Here is a 22,792-nt window from a genome sequence, read left to right as displayed (position 1 = left end):
ATATACACCCAGGCCTATGTTTCAATAATAATGTATTTTATTTGTAGACAACAACCCTAGACTTTGGTCTTCAAATGTGGTATTTTCAATCTATGTAGCTATGCCAGAGCAACTTTTGGTCCCCAGGCAAGCTATTATTATGGGGTGTATAATACTAGGATACATACAGCAGGATTTATGCAGTTGATCCAAATCGGGAAATTGATCCACCCCCATTCCACAGCGCGCGCGACCCAAGAGCTCACTTTCCTTCGCGGAGCAGACAAGTTGGTTCCACATTTTTTAATGTGAAACAAAACTGGTATCTTGTTTTTTTTTACCCCTGACATTGCCATCAATATGGAAATGAACGGCAGCGCCGACAGAGAAAATGGAGGGGAGGTAAGTGATGATCTGTAGTTGCAACCTACTTAGCATCAAAGTAACAAGTTCTCTCACTTCCAAGAGAGGTAATGGACTGGCAGCAATGTTGCCATTGCCATCCACATTAGCCACTGTCGCCCGTTTAGCTAGGCTAACAAACCTGCCAATGTAGGCCTAACAATATAATAATGTTTGTAGACACAAAATACACTTTTACTGAAGCACACAATATTTCTTATTATAGTTTCCCTAAATTTAATAGCGGCTAGTCAGCTAATCTTGCTCTAAAATTGGTTACCATGGTGCCAGTGTGAGTTTATAGGCTGCTGCGCTTAATGAGGCAGAGGCTGTGAGATCCCTCACAGACAACTGTGTAACGGCTTTCTTCTATCTCCTCCTCGGACGAGGAGGTGTAGCAAGGATCGGACCAAAATGCGGCGTGTAGATTACGATTCATGTTTAATGACAAACACACTAAACACAAACACTACAAAAACAATGAACGTAACGAAAACCTAAACAGCCTATACTTGTGTAAACTAACACAGAACAAGGACATCAGGATACTAAGGACAATCACCCACGAAACACCCAAAGAATATGGCTGCCTAAATATGGTTCCCAATCAGAGACAACGATAAACACCTGCCTCTGATTGAGAACCACTTCAGACAGCCATAGACTTCACTAGAACACCCCACTAAGCTACAATCCCAACACACCACATACAAAAACCCATGCCACACCCTGGCCTGACCAAATAAATGAAAATCAACACAAAATACTTTGACCAGGGCGTGACAAACTGCATCACCTTTCATTCTTGGGATGTAAGCATCGAAGGCGATGCCATGATATGAAGAAGAAAAACACAACATTGTAGCTTAACTAAATATTTTATCAACACAAAACAACCTGTTGTAATATCGTGCACCATAATGTTCACTACATTTCTTTGTGTCTACAAGATCTCCACCAATTAAGCCTTATTTGGAACCATATTGGATGCATTTTAAGAAATACTTCATTTTTTACAACCTTTTATAACACCATTTTACAATACCCTTTTATAGCACAGAGATTAGATACATAACACCATTTCAAATCTAACTAGTAATCAACACATTTTCAGTTTAGAAACGTTTTGGAGGGCACCCCACAATGTAACCTTGGCTATTGTTATAATAAAACATGATTATAATCCTTGTTAGCAGAGCCCTTTAGTGCTTAGGATAGATTGTGTAGGTGAGGTTAGTCAATTGAAATTATGATTTTGTTTTGGGACAGTCTACGGATCAGATCAAGACTTGGCCTTTCCTGAAATGGCTGACATCTTTTGGCCAGGTCTCCGGTGAAAGTCTGCATCCCTTGAGGAGTTGTGCCTCTATGCACCTAAGTGGCCCAGTGAATAATGAATGCCATTTGTGTTGGATCCCTGACACGATGTTCCAATAAGAAACAGTTTCCTTTCTTTCATCACACATCCAATTTTAGTGGAAATAATTCTAAAGGGCTTGGTGTACGCATTTTGCTTAATGCATTTATGGTATTGATATGATGGTGCTCAATCAAATACTTTCATTAGCAATTTTGTGTTAACTAGACCCCTGTAAAGTGTTTTTAATGACATTGTGTGTTCCCATTTCCCCAGTTATTGGGAGGTAGTTTAGTGCTACTTATAAAGCAATAACACTTTACATAGGGAGGAAATGAGCTTCATTGTGTCATCCCAACAGCCTGTCCCTGTCCCCCATATAGCTCCTTTAAATTTCAGAGAGAGAGAGATAGAGAGAGTGTGTGCATGCATGCGTATGTGCTTGCCAGTATGTCTAGCTACTGTCCTGAGACTGTCACAGTTGAGTCACGGAGGACAGAATATGGATATCTTTACACTCGATTCAATGTGCAATTGGTGTCATTTACAATATGTCTCCCCACAGTGAGAGTGAATAATGCCTCATGGACGCTGTGTAAATTGCTTTCTGTCCTCTCAGAGGACTTTATTTAATTTGCACTTCCTGAGCTCAAATCCGAGCCTGGAGATCCGCAGAACTACTATGTTTATTTTCTACCTGGTAGTTAATCGACTAATGTTCTTGATTAGGCATAGCCAGTGGCGATTTTAGCATGTTGATCTTGGTGGGACAAACGAAAACATTTTGGGGGGGGTGCATGCCAACAAAGCCACTAAACAATACATTAACTCCACTATAACGGTGACAAACGGAGCCCACAAACTGTTAGGGCCTACTTAAAGCTGTCCCAACAGCAGAGCTTTCTTTTCAGCGCCATGGAGTGAATCCTTACCACCACTACAACTTGCTATCAGCGGAGCCTTGTCTGGCAGCTAAACAGTTCATTCAGCCTCATTTACTGATAAAAAAAACATAGCTGATATGACTGACTTGCGTAAACAAATGTGGTTTCTACTGACAATTAAGATGTACAAACTATGGCATAAGGGAACAATGAGCGGATAGGAGGCAATCCGTCATTTCGATTAAGACATTAATGAACGAGCTAAGATGGATGTAGTCAATATAACTGTTTGTAAATCACTTTAGAAATGTACAGCAACAGAATTTAGAACATGGGCCATTCTTACAGTATTCTCCCTGTACACCAAGCCAAAACCATAGGATAAATAAAGGGGGCATATAGACAATGAAAGCTCTTACAATATTCGATGATGACTTTTCTCTAAAACAGGCTGTAGGCTACATGTGCACCACCAAGTCAGAACAGTAGGCTAAATTATGAAGGGGTTAATGGACCAAATTATTAGGGTGAGGCACATGGGCTACTAACAGCTTACTACACAACATACACTTAGTCTTCATTTCTTAGCTACAGTATACATATCTCCCTGGCATATTACATTATTTATGCAGCAGCATACAATACATTTTTGGACTCACCGTTGTGCTGTGCTCACTTGAACAGGAAGGTCCTTCTTGTGGGCAAATTTTGTCATGTAACTTTGTCATCGAAGTCTGGCATTCTCTGGATTTATGGTGCTTTCAAGACAACTAGGAACTCTGAAAAAAACAAGGTTGAATCATGACGTCAGTGAGCTTCAGGTCGGAGATCTAGAAAGAGGTCCGGGTTCCCAACTTGGAATTCCGAGTTGGATGACTGTTCAAAATGTATGTCCCAGTCGGAGCACATTTTTTCAGAGTTCCCAGTTGTCTCGAACTCACTGAAGTTAGAGATTTCCCAGTTCTGAGTTTCCAGTTGTTTTGAATGCAGCAGAAGTCATACTTGATTGACAGCATGGCCAATGTATTCAACTTTTTCTAGCCCATGGTGTTGTGTGTGAATGTTTATCCTTTTAAGCTTGGAAAAGAGACCCTTAAACCCAGACTTGGACCACACCCCCTCTCCACCAAATAGAAGGCAGGGGAAGCAAAATAGTGATTGCTTTGCATCGCTTGCAGTTAGCCACTGATTCCTTCCAAACCACTCATTGTTGAATTTGTGATTTCCAACTTGTTGCGTAATGTTTATGTCCAATGTCTGATGAGCACGTTTTATCTATAATTTCTCTTCATATGACAAGGATTTGCCAGTAGATTGTTGATGATGAACGCTTGTCTAGCTTGCTAGCTAAGATTTTGAAGGTATGACATTGACATGATCAGTCCAATCAAAGCTACAGTAGATATAACGGGCACTGATAATGTAAATCTATGGCAGCACCCAAGGGGGCTTGAACTTCCTAGCTCTCCCTGTAGATTTTGCGGTGATGAAGTGTCCCCATGAGTGACAGAACACTGAGCCAATCACTGCGCAACTAGAGAAGATTAAACTTTTTTTGTACATTGTTTGCAAACTGATATGTGACACATATTAATGCCAAAATAACATGCAAAACAGGCACATGAAAAAACATACACACATATATGTATGTATATCTATATAAATATATATATATATATTTATATACTGTGAAGCATGGGGGTGGAAACATCATGTTTTGGGGCTGTTTTTCTGCAAAGGGACCAGGACGACTGATCCGTGTAAAGTAAAGAATGAATGGGGCCATGTATCGTGAGATTTTGAGTGAAAACCTCCTTCCATCAGCAAGGGCATTGAAGATAAAACGTGGCTGGGTCTTTCAGCATGCCAATGATCCCAAACACACCGCCCGGGCAACGAAGGAGTGGCTTAGTAAGAAGCATTTCAAGGCCCTGGAGTGGCCTAGCCAGTCTCCAGATCTCAACCCCATAGACAATCTTTGGAGGGAGTTGAAAGTCCGTGTTGCCCAGCAACAGCCCCAAAACATCACTGCTCTAGAGGAGATCTGCATGGAGGAATGGGCCAAAATACCAGCAACAGTGTGTGAAAACCTTGTGAAGACTTACAGAAAACGTTTGACCTCTGTCATTGCCAACAAAGGGTATATAACAAAATATTGAGATAAACTTTTGTTATCAGGTCGTCTACGAGTGATTTAGCACCAGGTTCTCCACAAACATGTGGTGCGCATCAGGAGAGGAGCCGCAACTCATTCGGCCACACCCCGACCCTGTCACGAACGGCTCTACTCACCAGCCAAAAGAGGCAGGCTATCCCAGGCCAACCGAAGCTCCACAGCACTACGGTATTATTACGTTTAGGGGCGGCAGTGTAGCCTAGTGGTTAGAGCGTTGGATTAGGAACCGGAAGGTTGCAAGTTCAAACCCCCGAGCTGACAAGGTACAAATCTGTCGTTCTGCCCCTGAACAGGCAGTTAATCCACTAGGCCGGCATTGAACATAAGAATTTGTTCTTAACTGACTTGCCTAGTTAAATTTTTTTGGACCAAATACTTATTTTCCACCATAATTTGCAAATAAATTAATTAAAAATCCTACAATGTGATTTTCTGGATTTTTTTGTCTAATTTTGTCTGTCATAGTTGAAGTGTACCTATGATGAAAATTACGGGCCTCTCTCATCTTTTTAAGTGGGAGAACTTGCACAATTGGTGGCTGACTAAATACTTTTTTGCCCCTCTGTATATATATATATATATATATATATACACACATATATATGTGTATATGTATGTATGTATGTATATATATATATATATATATATATATATATATATATATATATATATATATACACAGTGGCTTGCGAAAGTATTCACCCTCCTTGGCATTTTTCCTATTTTGTAGCCTTACAACCTGGAATTAAAATTGATTTTTGGTGGATTTGTATCTTTTGATTTACACAACATGCCTACCACTTTGAAGATGCAACATATTTTTGTATTGCGATACAAACAAGAAATAAGATTAGTCCATTCCAAGACATTTAATTGTTTCCCCTTAAACCACTCGAGTGTTGCTTTAGCAGTATGCTTAGGGTCATTGTCCTGCTGGAAGGTGAATCTCAGTCTCAAATCTGGAAGACTGAAACAGGTTTCCCCCAAGAATTTCCTTGTATTTAGCACCATCCATCATTCCTTCAATTCTGACCAGTGTCCCAGTCCTTGCCGATGAAAAACATCCCCACAGCATGATGCTGCCACCACCATGCTTCACTGTGGGGATGATATTCTCTGGGTGATGAGAGGTGTTGGGTTTGTGCCAGACATAGCGTTTTCCTTGGTGGCCAAAAAGCTGAATTTTATTCTCATCTGACCAGAGTACCTTCTTCCATATGTTTGGGGAGTCTCCAACATGCCTTTTTGGCACACACCAAACGTGTTTGCTGAGTTTTTTTTTTAAGCAATGGCTTTTTTCTGGCCACTCTTCCGTAAAGCCCAGCTCTGTGGATTGTATGGCTTAAAGTGGTCCTATGGACAGATACTCCAATCTCTGCTGTGGAGCTTTGCGGCTCCTTCAGGGTTACCTTTGGTCTCTTTGTTGCCTCTGATTAATGCCCTCCTTGCCTGGTCCATGAGTTTTGGTGGGCGGCCCTCTCTTGACAGGTTTGTTGTGGTGCCATATTCTTTCCATTTTTTAATAATGGATTTAATGGTGCTCCGTGGGATGATCAACGTTTCTGATATTTTTTTATAACCCAACCCTGATCTGTACTTCTCCACAACTTTGTCCCTGATCTGTTTGGAGAGCTCCTTGGTCTTTATGGTGCCGCTTGCTTGGTGGTGCCGCTTGCTTGGTGGTGCCTCTTGCTTAGTGGTGTTGCAGACTCTGGGGCCTTTATATATATATATATATATATATATATATATATATACTGAGATCATGTGACCGATCATGGGACACTTAGATTGCACACAGGTGGACATTTTTCATTTCACTTCACCAATTTGGACTATGGTAAACCAACAGTGCTGCGAAGCCTTGAGGGACGGATTTAATAATGGGAGCTACAGGCTATAGGTTACAGGCTAGGTTGGTTGCATTGTATTGCCATTGTAATGTAGGTAAGCTACAGTATACTGTGCTTTGGAATAGCAGTGTTTGCATATGTTTCCAGTGGGATGTTAAACTAAAAGCCCTTCAGAGAACCATGAAAATGAAATACAGTTGTGTCGATCCCAGGCCAGTCTCTGAGGTGAGCAGAGGAGACTGATGGGACATGATGGATGGAGAACACAGAAGTGCTGATGCGGAGAGATAGAGAGGCAAAGAGTGACACACATCCTGTAGCAGCATCCTCTTCATTTAAAACCCAACCACGCATCCTGCAAGTCAAGCAAGAACAGAATAAAATACATTCTGATGAAAAATGCAACTTGGTCTGCATAAATGCTACACTCTTATATTCTTATCAGGCTGGAATTTTCAAGATGTCGCCTAGTCTGGTTGCCATTCTTTTTCCTGCCAATGCAGTTGGCTAAAGAGACAGAATTGTAACCATAGTGTACAGTACGTATCCCAGAGTGTCCCTTTTGTATAGCCTAGAGCCCAACCTGCCTCTCAGTCTACTAGGGAATAGCAGACTAGCACCACAACTGTCTGGCAGTTTAGAAAAACCCCATTCACAGATGAAAACAGTGAGAGTAGGCATAGCTGTTCATTGATGCTGGCCGGGGGTTAAATGAGTTCACTTCTCACACAGTGGATTTTTTTAGTCAGAGTCAGCCCAAAGTGAGGATGAGCTTAAAGTCTGTGAAAGTCTATGTGCTTGTATGGTAAATATCAACAGCCTAGTCTGGGTACCCAGATAATTATACATTTTCACAACAATAGTGTAGTATTCACAACTGTGACTTGTCTTCATCAGGCTTCCCTAAGGTGAGCTGAATTACCATGCCTTCAGGTAGAGACTGACAACGTTGGTGCGGTAACCCCCGAGAACATTGTGTGAAAGCTTGATCTACAGTGAAGACAATGCATGTTTTTAGATGAGACGATTCATCTATTTTCACAGAAATAGTGTCATTCACAACTGTAATTGTTCTTCTTCATCTGGCTTCACTAAGCTGAGAACATTGTGTAGAAAATGTTTTGGAGTCTGTGAAAGCTTGTGCTTACTTGAACTGAATAGAAGCACTATCAATGGGAGTTTGAGGTTGTGGGGAGGGGGGTCCTACCAGAGTGCTGCTAGCCAGGCACTGCTGCCAATATTTACTAGGACCAGATGGATTCTGCGGGGCTTTTTCAATGCCCCTGTAAATGTAAAGAAAAGACAGACAACCTACAGAATCAATCAAACAAAAGTGAGACATGTAGGCTACTAGGCTATACTAACAGGTGTGGCATGTCAATGATAGCCAGAAGAGTTGGCTAAAGTATAGGCTACAGATCTGGGACCAGGCTACCTCAGCACATAGGCTAGCTGTCTTCCAGGTAGATCAGGTAACTGTGCTGTAACGGACTAGAGCATAGGAAACAGTTATGACAGTTATCACTAGGGACTGCTTGGGCTGCAGTCAGTGACACATTTAATTCACACCTACTGTAGTGGGTTGGGCAGGCGGTGTTGAGAGGTATGCAGACAGAGAGTGACAACATATGATTTCCTTTTAGCGTTATTACTCAACTACGTGGGCAGCTATCTCCAGCTATTCTAAATGACTGCTGCAGCGACCTTCTACACTCTCTCAGTTTCTCTCCCTCTCTCTCCCGCTCTCTCACTCCCTCGCTTTCGCTCTCTCTCTACCCCCCTCTCTCTCCCTCTCTCTCGGGCTAAGACAGCTGTGTATTTAGGCCTAGGCAATAAACACACAGTTGAGTCTGGTCAAAGGCAGGATGTGGTGATTGTTCTCTAAGGTCTAATGACTGAAGAATTATGCTTGATATTGTCATATCCTGTCACTGAAAGATCTGGGCTTTGAGACCAACATGTTACAGGGACGTGTTTTGTTCAGAGGTGGAGGGAGCACTTGGTTTTGTGGATGAGTGGAGAGGGGATGACAATTAACTGTACATTTAGAATTTGGCTTTATTGTTTTCCTTTAATTGATTATGCTGCCAAACATACCCTCGTAAAGCTGACTATCCTACCGATCCTTGACTTGACGATGTCATTTACAAAATAGCCTCCAACACTCTACTCAGCAAATTGGATGCAGTCTATCACATTGCCATCCGTTGTGTCACCAAAGCCCCATATACTACCCACCACTGCGACCTGTATACTCTCGTTAGCTGGTCCTCGCTACATATTCGTCGCCAAACGCACTGGCTCCAGGTAATCTATAAGTCTTTGCTAGGTAAAGCTCCACCTTATCTCAGCTTACTGGTCACCATAGCAACACCCACCCGTAGCAAACACTCCAGCAGGTATTTTTCACTGGTCATCTCCAAAGCCAACACCTACTTTGGCCACCTTTCCTTCCAGTTCTCTGCTGTCAATGACTGGAACAAATTGCAAAAATCACTGAAGTTGGAGACTTATATCTCCCTCACTAACTTTAAGCATCAGCTGTCAGAGCAGCTTACCGATCGCTGCAGCTGTACATAGCCCATCTGTAAATAGCCCATCCAACCAAGTACCTACCTCATCCCCATATTTGTTTTTGTTTTTCTGCTCTTTTGCATACCAGTATTTCTACTTACATATCCTCATCTGCACATCTACAGTGGGGCAAAAAAGTATTTAGTCAGCCACCAATTGTGCAAGTTCTCCCACTTAAAAAGATGAGAGAGGCCTGTAATTTTCATCATAGGTACACTTCAACTATGACAGACAAAATGAGGAAAAACAATCCAGAAAATCACATTGTAGGATTTTTAATGAATTTATTTGCAAACTATGGTGGAAAATAAGTATTTGGTCAATAACAAAAGTTTATCTCAATACTTTGTTATATACCCTTTGTTGTCAATGACAGAGGTCAAACGTTTTCTGTAAGTCTTCACAAGGTTTTCACACACTGTTGCTGGTATTTTGGCCCTTTCCTCCATGCAGATCTCCTCTAGAGCAGTGATGTTTTGGGGCTGTTGCTGGGCAACACGGACTTTCAACTCCCTCCAAAGATTTTCTATGGGGTTGAGATCTGGAGACTGGCTAGGCCACTCCAGGACCTTGAAATGCTTCTTACGAAGCCACTCCTTCGTTGCCCGGGCGGTGTGTTTGGGATCATTGTCATGCTGAAAGACCCAGCCACGTTTCATCTTCAATTCCCTTGCTGATGGAAAGAGGTTTTCACTCAAAATCTCACGATACATGGCCCCATTCATTCTTTCCTTTACACGGATCAGTCGTCCTGGTCCCTTTGCAGAAAAACAGCCCCAAAGCATGATGTTTCCACCCCCATGCTTCACAGTAGGTATGGTGTTATTTGGATGCAACTCAGCATTCTTTGTCCTCCAAACACGACGAGTTGAGTTTTTACCAAAAAGTTATATTTTGGTTTCATCTGACCATATGACATTCTTCCAATCTTCTTCTGGATCATCCAAATGCTCTCTAGCAAACTTCAGACAGGCCTGGACATGTACTGGCTTAAGCAGGATTTGAGTCCCTGGCGGCGTTGTGTGTTACTGATGGTAGGCTTTGTTACTTTGGGCCCAGCTCTCTGCAGGTCATTCACTAGATCCCCCCGTGTAGTTCTGGGATTTTTGCTCACCGTTCTTGTGATCATTTTGACCCCACGGGGTGAGATCTTGCGTGGAGGCCCAGATCGAGGGAGATTATCAGTGGTCTTGTATGTCTTCCATTTCCTAATAATTGCTCCCACAGTTGATTTCTTCAAACCAAGCTGCTTACCTATTGCAGATTCAGTCTTCCCAGCCTGGCGCAGGTCTACAATTTTGTTTCTGGTGTCCTTTGACAGCTCTTTGGTCTTGGAGTGTGACTGTTTGAGGTTGTGGACAGGTGTATTTTATACTGATAACAAGTTCAAACAGGTGCCATTAATACAGGTAACGAGTGGAGGACAGAGGAGCCTCTTAAAGAATAAGTTAGCAGGTCTGTGAGAGCCAGAAATCTTGCTTGTTTGTAGGTGACCAAATACTTATTTTCCACCATAATTTGCAAATAAATTCATAAAAAATCCTACAATGTGATTTTCTGGATTTTTTTTCTCATTTTGTCTGTCATAGTTGAAGTGTACCTATGATGAAAATTATAGGCCTCTCTCATCTTTTTAAGTGGGAAAACTTGCACAATTGGTGGCTGACTAAATACTTTTTTGCCCCACTGTATCACTCCTTCATTGGGGCGGCAGGGTAGCCTAGTGGTTAGAGCGTTGGACTAGTAACCGGAAGGTTGCGAGTTCAAACCCCCGAGCTGACAAGGTACAAATCTGTCGTTCTGCCCCTGAACAGGCAGTTAACCCACTGTTCCCAGGCCGTCATTGAAAATAAGAATTTGTTCTTAACTGACTTGCCTGGTTAAATAAAGGTAAAATAAAATAAAAATAAACTCCAGTGTTAATTGCTAAATTATAATTACTTCACCACTATGGCCTATTTATTGCCTTACCTCCTTTCTTCATTTCCACACACTGTATACAGATTTTTCTATTGTGTAATTGACTATACTTTTGTTTATCCCATATATACTCTGTGTTGTTGTTTTTGTCACACTGCTTTGCTTTATCTTGGCCAGGTCGCAGTTGTAAATGAGAACTTGTTCTCTACTGGCCTATCTGGTTAAATAAAGGTGAAATAAAATAAATTATATAATGGATGCTGCACTGAATTTCTGTGCACTTCTTACATTTACAATAAAGGCTTTTAAAAAATATATATATATATCCTTTTGTTTTCTCTCTGTCTTTCCCTTACACAGGGATTGTTGAGCTGAATAATTCATAGTAACAAAATAGTGGACCGTCCGTTTTTTGGTCAGGCAGAATAACAATGGACCTGCAGAGTGATTGACTAACACTGCCTCTCCAGTAGAGAACGTCAGCGCAATCATATGCTAATACATGCTTTGTTCGTTTATACTTTTCAATCGAGAGTTCTATTCAAATACAGAACTGCGTCAGTCAGTCGGTTGCTTTCTGTACTTGTAATAAAAAGTGAAGTATGTGTGTGTGCACGTGTGTGTGTGCGGGGTGTGCACTTTTTTTGGACCTATGCCATTGCTTATGCTCAATCATGCCAAATTACCACTATCATTCTGTTGTGTCAGCCAGCCTCAGCCAGCAATGAAGAAATTGAATGAGGCAGGTTTCCCAGACTGCAGTGTCAGTCAGTCCTATGGATAGCCTACACCTTCAGAACCTGTGGTCTCACATAAGACCTATTGATTAAGGCATAAGGGCTGTCCTTGAATGCCCTCAGTGGGTTCAGTGTGTGAGAAGAGAGCAGGTGACCCTGGCAGGTCGTGAAAGTGTTCAGCACAAAGATCACTGTGTTTCGCTCAAGTATTTGGTATTCATTAGAATCCACATTTAAAATGCCACACATACACACAATATTCAGGTCTAATACATTTTTAATTTAACTAGGCAAGTCAGTTAAGAACAATGACGCCCTACCCCAGCCAAACCCTAACCCGGATGACGTTGGGCCAATTGTGCACCGCCTTTTGGGACTCCCAATCACAGCCGGTTGTGATACAGGAATCGAACCAGGGTCTGTAGAGACACCTCTTGCACTGAGATGCAGTGTCTTAGACCACTGCGCCACTCGGGAGCCCACTGTACATAGTACAGTGCAAATTACAATGCAAGACATAGAAAATGGCTGTGTCTCTTCACAGTCCCCTTTGTGCAGTAAGGTGTTATTTTATCTGTTTGCATGTCTTGTGTTGTACCGATGAGTATCTGTCACTTATCACAAGGACACAAATGTGACATCAGTTCTTTAGGAACACAGAGGGCATGTTTTTAAGAGTTGTTTTGTTTGTGTGACCTTGCAATTCTTAGTGCACTAACTCTATAAAGGCTCACAGTCTGGGTTGTAAGGGTTTTATCTTGGTTTAATATGTCTATTCAGGATTGATTCAATAGTACATCCTGATGGGAAGGATCCTGATCCAGATATTTTATGAACATTGCACAGATGTGCAGCACAGTAGGAGCCATGCAATAAATATAGGTCAGGCCACCCCCCAAAAAGCACAGGGGTACTTTAGATATTTAAATGCATCTAGCCGGGTACAGTTTCCTCACATAATTGTAAAGCTCATCATATAGCCTAACCACCTCAACATGTAAGGGATATTGGGTGGCTAATCAACACACCAGCTACTGCAGAGAACACACCCATCTCTCTCTCTCTCGGGTTACTGCACCAACGTTGCCAGTTTCTTCCTGAAGGCATGGTAATTCAGCTCAGCTCTGTGGTAAATTAGAGGGTTCTGTTCTCCCCTTCCTAAAACAGAACCTCTGACTGTCTCTCTCTGCTGTAAAGCCTACCGCCCCTCTCATCCACTGTCTCTATTCCTGGAACAGAGGGAAGGAAGGAAGATTGTCTGTACACAGCACTGTGATACAGCACTGACAATTTAACAGCCAGTCCTCCACAGCTGTTGGAGAGAGGGGGGATACATCAAATCAAATCCAATCAAATTTATTTATATAGCCCTTCGTACATCAGCTGATATCTCAAAGTGCTGTACAGAAACCCAGCCTAAAACCCCAAACAACAAGCAATGCAGGTGTAGAAGCACGGTGGCTAGGAAAAACTCCCTAGAAAGGCCAAGATGTTCAAATGTTCATAAATGACCAGCATGGTCGAATAATAATAAGGCAGAACAGTTGAAACTGGAGCAGCAGCACAGTCAGGTGGACTGGGGACAGCAAGGAGTCATCATGTCAGGTATTCCTGGGGCATGGTCCTAGGGCTCAGGTCCTCCGAGAGAGAGAAAGAAAGAGAGAATTAGAGAGAGCATATGTGGGATGGCCAGTCCTCTTCTGGCTGTGCCGGGTGGAGATTATAACAGAACATGGCCAAGATGTTCAAATGTTCATAAATGACCAGCATGGTCGAATAATAATAAGGCAGAACAGTTTAAACTGGAGCAGCAGCACGGTCAGGTGGACTGGGGAGAGCAAGGAGTCATCATGTCAGGTATTCCTGGGGCATGGTCCTCCGAGGGAGAGAAAGAAAGAGAGAATTAGAGAGAGCATATGTGGGATGGCCAGTCCTCTTTTGGCTGTGCCGGGTGGAGATTATAACAGAACATGGCCAAGATGTTCAAATGTTCATAAATGACCAGCATGGTCGAATAATAATAAGGCAGAACAGTTGAAACTGGAGCAGCAGCACGGCCAGGTGGACTGGGGACAGCAAGGAGTCATCATGTCAGGTAGTCCTGGGGCATGGTCCTAGGGCTCAGGTCCTCCGAGAGAGAGAAAGAAAGAGAGAAGGAGAGAATTAGAGAACGCACACTTAGATTCACACAGGACACCGAATAGGACAGGAGGCTGAGACAGGATGGGTCAGGAGACCCAGATACATGCATCCAATGTCATTGAATGGTTGTTAATGCATTGGAGATGGTTTAGCATGACTTCAAGTTCACTTTCCTCAGAAGGCCTAGTTGTTCAGTCATTGCAAAACATTTAGTCAGCAGCACTTTAAAGATGGAATCTGCATTAGGGGAACAGCGCCATTGTCCGCCCCAGCAGCTTTCATCTAGTTTTTGTTCTGTGGATTTATCAGAGGTGTGGTGCATCGAGCAGTGTGATTTAAAAAAATGCAGTGTATATTCTGCTGTTCTATCTTCAGGCAATGATGGCCAAGGGGGAAAAAACGGTGTTCGTTGTTTGCAGTAACTGCTTTGTTGTTGTAGCATCCCAAACGGATGTGGCAGTTTCACCATGAAGGATTCCAGCTTTAAGATCAGGGGCCTCATTTAACAACCGTGCGTAAATGTTGTACTAAATTCTGGCGTACATGGCGATTCTATGATTTGCGTGCGCAACAAATTATTGGGATTTATCAAACTGTCGCACGCATCATATACTGTATGAATGTTTTCAATGAATAATCCGACCATAATATATTTGTGGGCTCGTGAACGAGCGCTACAACCCCGCCTGGAAAACGCCCTCCATTCACCATTTTAAGGTAACATAACGCCCTAATTTGCTGTATGATTTGGAGGTGTTGGAACTTGACAATGATCATAAAAAAATATATATCGCAATGGCAAATGTCATCAGATTTCTGTAGAGGCGTGGGCAGAATGTTTTAATCTTTTGCAGGACTTTAAAAAAAAATGTCACGTGTAGCGAGTGCCAAACACAAGATTGATAGACCTTTCGAACAATTTCTAAGTAAACGCTACTACAGCCACCACGTCTATACAAAATACGAATTCCTGTTCAATACTTAGTTTATCAATAGATTGTATTTCTATCTCCTGCCTTATATATAGGCTCTGAGATTAAATAGGCTATTATGTTCCGCTCCTATCGCACAGCAATACTGTAGCCTACAGTCTGTTTACTGTCGCGCATAGGTACCAACTGCAAATGCATGTTTTATCACTAGGCAAACGAGTTAATGTTTTTATTAGCCTACCATTATTATAATTCCTGTGCATCAAATCTTCATGTACACCTAAAGAACAATATTTGCTTGCAATGCAGTTGATCAACTTGTGTGCGTGCACACATGGTTTGAGATTTGCGTGGAGAAGCGCACACTTTCCTGTCAAGTTCAAAATGGATAAATACCAACCTTTGTGGGAAAACTGATGCACGTATTTTTTGTGCGCACGCACTTTGATAACTGAGGCCCCTGAACAGAATTCGGTGGGAGCTGAATGGGACGTAGTCATCAGAGCAGTCCTGAACTCCCCATATGACCTGCTATCTAACATCATCAGACATAGAGGAATCAGTACCTGGAGGAACTGATTCATTTAATCATACATCCTTCATTCATCTGAGACATATAATATGGCTTTAATGTATTCATTATTCATTTTATGACATATACAAAAATATGATGCATTCACATTCAGTAGGCTACTTAAATTATCAGGTTGACAAAGTTAATGTACAGTTCCCACACAGGGCAGGAACAAAGTAGCAGTATCCCTTCACGACCAGAGATCCCTGTCCTGAAGTGTCCTCGACCTGCACCTGGTGTTGTTCCTCTGTCCCGGAAAGTCCTCACTAACCCCACAGCCACAGTATTGGGCCACTAGAGTGTGTTTGTAAACATAGACAGGTTTGCAATGTAAACATACAGATAGCATTCAGTGTAACTAGGTGAAGGGGTGTAGGTGCGTAGTGTGTTTGTCGGAGGTGGGGGGGATACCAGCAGAGATGAGCTCATAGTCTGGGACTTAGCCACGGTGTGTGTGTGTTCGCCTCCACTTAATGGGAGTGTTTGTTTACTAACATGGATGTTTTTTTCATAATGCCTTTACTGTTATAATATGATAGATATGATAGTGGTGCATATGATAACAGCATTAACACATCATAGATGATCACTGACTGTGTTTTGTCTCATTGTGAGATGAATCTTGCTAAGCTAAACTTCCACCTAAAAAGCAAGTCTAAATCATAAATTGATGTCAATGGGAGGTTTATGTGAAAATGTGCGTTATGTGCATGTTCTTCAACAATATAACCAGGTATCTGATTGTATTGTTAACATGTGTTTGTGTCTCCAGGTCCCCCATACAGGTGTCTGGCACGGTGGCAGCCCCTCTGCTCTCCTGAACATGAACCACTATGCCAATAAGAAGAGTGCAGCAGAGAGCATGCTGGACGTAGCCCTGCTCATGGCCAACGCTTCCCAGCTGAAGGCTGTCCTGGAGCAGGGGCCAGACTTCTCCTTGTACACTCCCCTCATCACTCTCATCAGCATCTCCCTCAGCCTGCAGGTCACTGTGGGGGTCCTCCTCATCTTCATCGGTGAGGATAACAACACTGTATCTCTGGAGGACATTTTTAAACGAAGCGTATTGAATGCAACACTTTTGCGTTTGCATCAAATAGGCCTACATTAGACAGTTGCATTCTAAACCTGCGTAATGATTGCTGTATTATGGACTCTTTTGACACTAGCCCCGCTCATGCACGCTATCTAAATGGAGCCGCTTGTGTCTGTCAATCTTCATGAGCCTTTTGTGTCTCATCTTCATCAGTGAACATGTGTTTTATAACTTCCTCCTCCCTCAACACTTTGTGTTGACCTTAACTGAGGACGACCTCATACCTATCAAGTCCAATGTTTCCTGACATACAACCAATTACCTACTGCAGCGTTGCTGAGGTGCTGTAGCCATGGCAACTAGGCATGTGACCAGGTGTGTGTGTGTGGACGTGTGGACGTGTTTAACCATTCTTGTGGGAACCAGAAGTCCCACAAGAATAGTAAACAAACAAAAATTTGACCAACTGGGAACATTTTGTTGGTTCCCACAAGGTCAAATGCTATGCTGTTGAAGATTGAATTCTTCAGGTGTGACTGTACAGGCTGACAGTGACCTTGATCTTCAGCACTGGACAGAGACTGCTCTTCATCATGTCGACATCACAGAGACTGCTCTTCATCATGTCTACATTACAGAGACTGCTCTTCATCATGTCTACATCACATAGAATGCTCTTCATCATGTCTACATCATAGAGACTACTCTTCATCATGTCTACATCATAGAGACTACTCTTCATCATGTCTACATCATAGAGACTACTCTTCATCATGTCTACATCACAGAGACTGCTCTTCATCATGTCTACATCACAGAGACTGCTCTTCATCATGTCTACATCACAGAGACTACTCTTCATCATGTCTACATCATAGAGACTACTCTTCCTCATGTCTACATCACAGAGACTACTCTTCATCATGTCTACATTACAGAGACTACTCTTCATCATGTCTACATCACAGAGACTGCTCTTCATCATGTCTACATCACAGAGACTGCTCTTCATCATGTCTACATCACAGAGACTGCTCTTCATCATGTCTACATCACAGAGACTGCTCTTCATCATGTCTACATCACAGAGACTACTCTTCATCATGTCTACATCATAGAGACTGCTCTTCATCATGTCTACATCACAGAGACTACTCTTCATCATGTCTACATCATAGAGACTACTCTTCATCATGTCTACATCATAGAGACTACTCTTCATCATGTCTACATCACAGAGACTACTCTTCATCATGTCTACATCACAGAGACTGCTCTTCATCATGTCTACATCATAGAGACTACTCTTCCTCATGTCTACATCATAGAGACTGCTCTTCCTCATGTCTACATCACAGAGACTGCTCTTCATCATGTCTACATCACTGCCCTCACATTTGCTCCCATGATTTCTGCACCATGTCACTTTGGTTTAAATTGTATTTTCTTGTGAAACCAGATAGTTAATGAATGGTGCAGGTCACATCATTGTAATTCATCTCTTACAGTCCCCCAGTAGGAAAACACTTAGTATGTCCAGCCCATATGTTTTTAACCACTCTCTCTCTGAATTAACACTCATTCACTAAGTCACAAGGCTTTACTTTTCCACTAGTGAACTCCATTTGAAGGGATCATGCACTGAACCTGCACTGAACCTGCATGTCAGAACCATCACACTCTCCCTGCTTCTCTCACCCCTCCCTCTTCTCCCCATTGACCGTTGCTCAACCCATACCTTCACCCCCCCATCCTCCCATTCTCTCTTGTTCCTCCCCAACCCCCCCTCTCTCTTCTCCACCTTCCATATCTCCTCTACTATTCACATTGCCCTGCTTTTCGCCCTCTCTCATCTCTTCTTCACCCATAATGCATCTGCTCCTCATTCAAAACCCATGTGACCCTAGAACCTCGCCTCCCCTTTCCCCCTCTACCCCCCCTTCTCTCCCATTCTCTTTCCCTCTGACCCCCCCCCCCCCCCCTGTCTTTGACCATTCGAACTGACTGTTCAAACAACTAACAGACTCTGGGAAGCACAACGTACTGCATAGTGCCATGACTACATGGAACTCAGTTCCACATCAAGTAACTCAAGCAAGCAGTAAAATCGGATTTAAAAAACTGATAAAAACAACACCTCACGTCACAACACGGACTGTGAAGAGACACACGCATTCGCACACACACTCTAACACATGCACTCTACACACATACACACATTGTGGTGTTGTATTATTGTAGTATTGTACATTTTATATTGTACATTTGTTATAATAGATAAATAATGTAGTCATGTCTTGTATGATGTATAGTTTTAATTATGATGTAGGCTGTTGTTTTGTTGTGATGCAATTGTTTTATTCTTGTTTGGACCCCAGGAAGAGTAGCTGCTGCCTTGGCTAATGGGAGTTCTATTAAATACTCAATTGGTGGTGTGTGCTGTGAATGCCTGGGCCAGACACACACAGCCAGAGACACAGGCAGGGTTTCTCACAACGTTTAACATCTTCTAATCTGCCCCCCACACACACATGCACGTGCACACCACAGGAGGTTGGTGGCACCTTAATTGGGGAGGATGGGCTCGTGGTAATGGTTGGATCGGAATAGGTGGAATGGTATCAAATACATGGTTTCCAGTAGGTTGATACCATTCCATTAGCTCCGTTCCAGACATTACTATGAGCCGTCCTCCCCTCAGCAGCCTCCTGTGGTACACAAGCACATAACATTATCAGAACATCTACATCCACTACACACATATTCATAGATACCATTAACCATGCCCCTCTGTAAAATAATAGACGTAGCTCTTTCCAGCAGTCAAATGATCAAATCGCCCTCTAGTGGTCTCCTGGGTGGAACGTTATTCATATTTTTCATCATTTCATAATTAATAAACATTTTAAAAAAACATTTAAACAACGAAAATCTGGCGTTCTATGTCAAACGCTTTTGTTATATTTCAGTCTTCTGTGATGTATATAAAGCTTAATATTGGGATGCAAACTCAAAATTGAATACATTTCAACTCTATATCTGACATGGTACAGCCCATAACCATGTGTGTGAGGTGTACAGTATGTGTTTGTTTCAAAGTAAATGTGTTTAAGACTACCAAGAAACACTGTGTGACCCTGAGTTTAGCCCACTGCAGTGTTAAGCTATTCTTTTTGTTCTTTATACTCACTGTGTCCTGGTCACACATATGTTTCCTCTGAGCTAAGCAGCAGAGAGTTGGCAGAGTTCAGTCCGGGGTACATGAGGACCAGGCCTGAGAGACACTTATACAGAGCACTGAGTACAAAGCAGTATGTCACTATGGATTGGCTCCAGTCCCGGGCTAGCCGCTATCACTCAATCAGGATTATACTTTTTATGTGTGTGTAGAGTTATCTGTGTGTATGTGTGAGAGAGGGAGTCTATGTTTGCATACGTGTGTGTTTGCGAGTGCATGCTGTGAGTGTTTGTAAAGCTCATCTGTACCAATTTCCCCTGTTCTCTCCACAGTGCGGTGGAACCTGAATGACCAGAGTAAACACTTCAGGCTGAATGTAATGGAGAACCTGGCCACAGGCCTCGTCTTCGTCATCGTAGTAGTCAACGTCTTCATCACTGCCTTTGGAGTACAGAAACCCAATCAGAAAGCCTGACCAGGACACAGAAATGCATCACCACCCCCTTAGGTACACACACACACACACACACACACTCTCTCTCTTCTCCCCTCTCTCAAACTCAAACAGGAATTGTTTGCACTTTCCCCCAATAGTTTGTCCATGACTCAGCAGCTGTCCTGTTCTCCGTATCTCCTGACCTTCCTAAACGCCCATGCTCCCCCAACCTGACCCATAAATACGCACTGTTCCAGGACTCGACAGAAACTTCCACTAGAAAACACCCCCCAACAAAACTCAACTACTGTCTTTTTACCAGTCCAGAACCCTTTTGTCCCGATGAGAGAGAGGTTTGCTTTCATAAACAACACTGTGTGTTTGTGTAGGAGACCAACAGGAAAACAGAGACAACAGCCAGGGATCATGTGACCTCCGTGTCTGCCTCCTGCCCTGTACTGTAGTTATCTCCAGCAAGCAAGCACACACACTGCCTATCTCTCGCTCACTCTCACACACAAATACTCCAAGCCACAGCATTGAGGAAGGCTGAGCACCGAATGTAAATTTTTTATCACATTTATGAGGTGAAAGGAGGACGTCATGGGTCTTGCTCAGACAGCCTGGGCCACTGTGCCTGACGGGTCTGAAGAGCACATGTATGGAAAAAGAGTCTGTGCCTCACTCTCAAAACATAGAGAACACATTCAGCTTGTGTCGTAGTCTCGTAGTATGCTGCATTTACTGCATTTAAATAGAACAAATCGTTGCAGCATTGAGCAGCAGTTGATGTGAGTCTTGATCAATAAAAGAGCTAACATTGCACTACATCAAGGATCTGCGATATCCCGGCTAGATGTGCCACTGATAATCTCGTCTCAGACCAAGACACATAGAAGAGCTGTGAGAAGAGTGCATGGTTATTTTGGCTGTGTGGTGACTCACTATCATCAGATGCAGATAGAGAAAGAACTGCTCATTAAAGCTGAGGCCGTGATTAGACTCAGTACTGTTACCGCATACACAATTAACATCTCACTTTCTCAGACTCTGTACATCCTTGTACCATTAAGTCTCCAGCATTGAATACACAGCTCATGGTGAAGAATTTCATTGGTTAGCAATGTAATAGAAATAGCTAAAAGAAAATCTAGTTTGACGGTTCTGTTCTTACCGCTCAGAATAAGATCATATGGCATTGTAATCCTAGGTTTGGCAGGGACACTCATAACTACTATTGTAGCTATGTACTGATGGAGTCTAAGGGAACATGACATCATAAACTAATGATACATTCCCCTTTCTTTCCCATAGCTTCCATTGCTATCCATGGAATCACACAGACAGACCATGATCCAGATAGTGACACACAAATCCACTAACCAGGACAATAGACAGATCTATAAACATTTTGTATATCTATTGCTCTCATGCACTGTATCTGGCTCTAACTTAGTGTAATACCCCTGAGTTGGTTGGAGGAGTCTGGAATGAAAAGAACTTCTGAAGGATTTCATATTCAGATGCGCTTCATCATCATCATGGCTGCAGATCATTCTAAGTGGGACTAATAACTGTCTGTCTTTTGGGACTGGGAGTACTGGGATTCAAACAGAACAATCACTCTTGTGACACCCTCCCCACTCCCTCACCCCTCCAATCCGCCACTCACCCCTCCTCCCCATCTGCTCTTTGATCTGCGTCTCCCTACAGACAGAAACAGATATAGAAACACAGCTCACTGAAGCAAAGCTACTGAGAATAGACACCAGGACTCTTAACTGCCACAGATAATCATCATCTACCAGACGTCACTCTTCATCTATCTTACTGTAACCAGTAAGGGTACTAGAGGAGATTCCATAGAGAAATACACATGTTCACTTGAACTGCAGAATAGTAACCACACCTGTCGTGTAAAGCTGCTATGTAAAGCTGCTATGGCACTTGTGATCATCTTCATAGCAGCTCATTTCATTATCCTCTTATCTGGCCTGCAGATGTCTCTGGGTTAGGTCAGGAGTGCCCTCTAGTGGTATTTTTGGTGCTATTGCAATGATGTGAGATGTTTGTATTACATTGTCAGGTTACCACTCTCACAGATACGTCCTGCTCTGGTAATAAATGACCATCCAAAAAGCACCGTACTGCCTGAAGAAGTGCTACTGGCTTCTGTAATGTGTAAGTATGTTATTTGTGTAAACCAATCATATTTTTTTGTGATGTTTGTATTGTTTCCCACCCCTGATTTACTCCTAAACAAGTCACACCAAAATGAAATGTTAAAAAGGACAGCTGTTACTAACACTAGCAATGAAATGTTAAAAAGGACAGCTGTTACTAACATTAGCAATGACATTTTAAAAAGGACAGCTGTTACTAACATTAGCAATGTTTTAGCATGTGTGTACAGGTATGTGCACTAGTCTATTCTTGTTTTTTTCCCAGAACATTCTACATTCCTAATTATGAAATGTATTTTTCTTAAATAGAATAGTTATTCTTTATTTGTCCTATTTCACACATGTACATGTGTGTATTAATATGCATGTGTGAATTGGATGTGTTTTTTTTTGTTGCATTTCCCACTCTCCCCGAGACATCCCGGAGAG

At 42.5% G+C, this 22,792-nt stretch overlaps 1 protein-coding gene across 2 annotated transcripts; it reads left to right on the top strand.

Moving 5' to 3' along the window:
* Positions 1-214: 214 nt before the first annotated feature.
* On the top strand, positions 215-22,322 carry LOC110492425 (ninjurin-1). 2 transcript variants are annotated; one of them, XM_090203607.1, is made up of 4 exons: positions 215-381; positions 16,303-16,546; positions 20,077-20,252; positions 21,495-22,322. In XM_090203607.1, exons 1-3 carry the CDS (start codon positions 340-342, stop codon positions 20,217-20,219), a joined length of 429 nt encoding a protein of 142 aa, XP_090059733.1. In that variant the 5' UTR covers positions 215-339; the 3' UTR covers positions 20,220-20,252; positions 21,495-22,322. The 2 variants fall into 2 exon arrangements, with proteins under 2 accessions (XP_090059733.1, XP_090059734.1); XM_090203608.1 differs by having other exon boundaries at positions 244-381; positions 22,283-22,322.
* The last annotated feature ends 470 nt before the right edge of the window (positions 22,323-22,792 follow it).

The sequence above is a fragment of the Oncorhynchus mykiss genome, chromosome 16 (assembly GCF_057628025.1).
Source record: "Oncorhynchus mykiss isolate SJ-2025 chromosome 16, ASM5762802v1, whole genome shotgun sequence".
NCBI classification, from domain to species: Eukaryota; Metazoa; Chordata; class Actinopteri; order Salmoniformes; family Salmonidae; genus Oncorhynchus; species Oncorhynchus mykiss.
The sequence above is the reverse complement of the archived record's forward strand: the minus strand, read 5'-3'. Positions and strand labels throughout refer to the sequence as shown.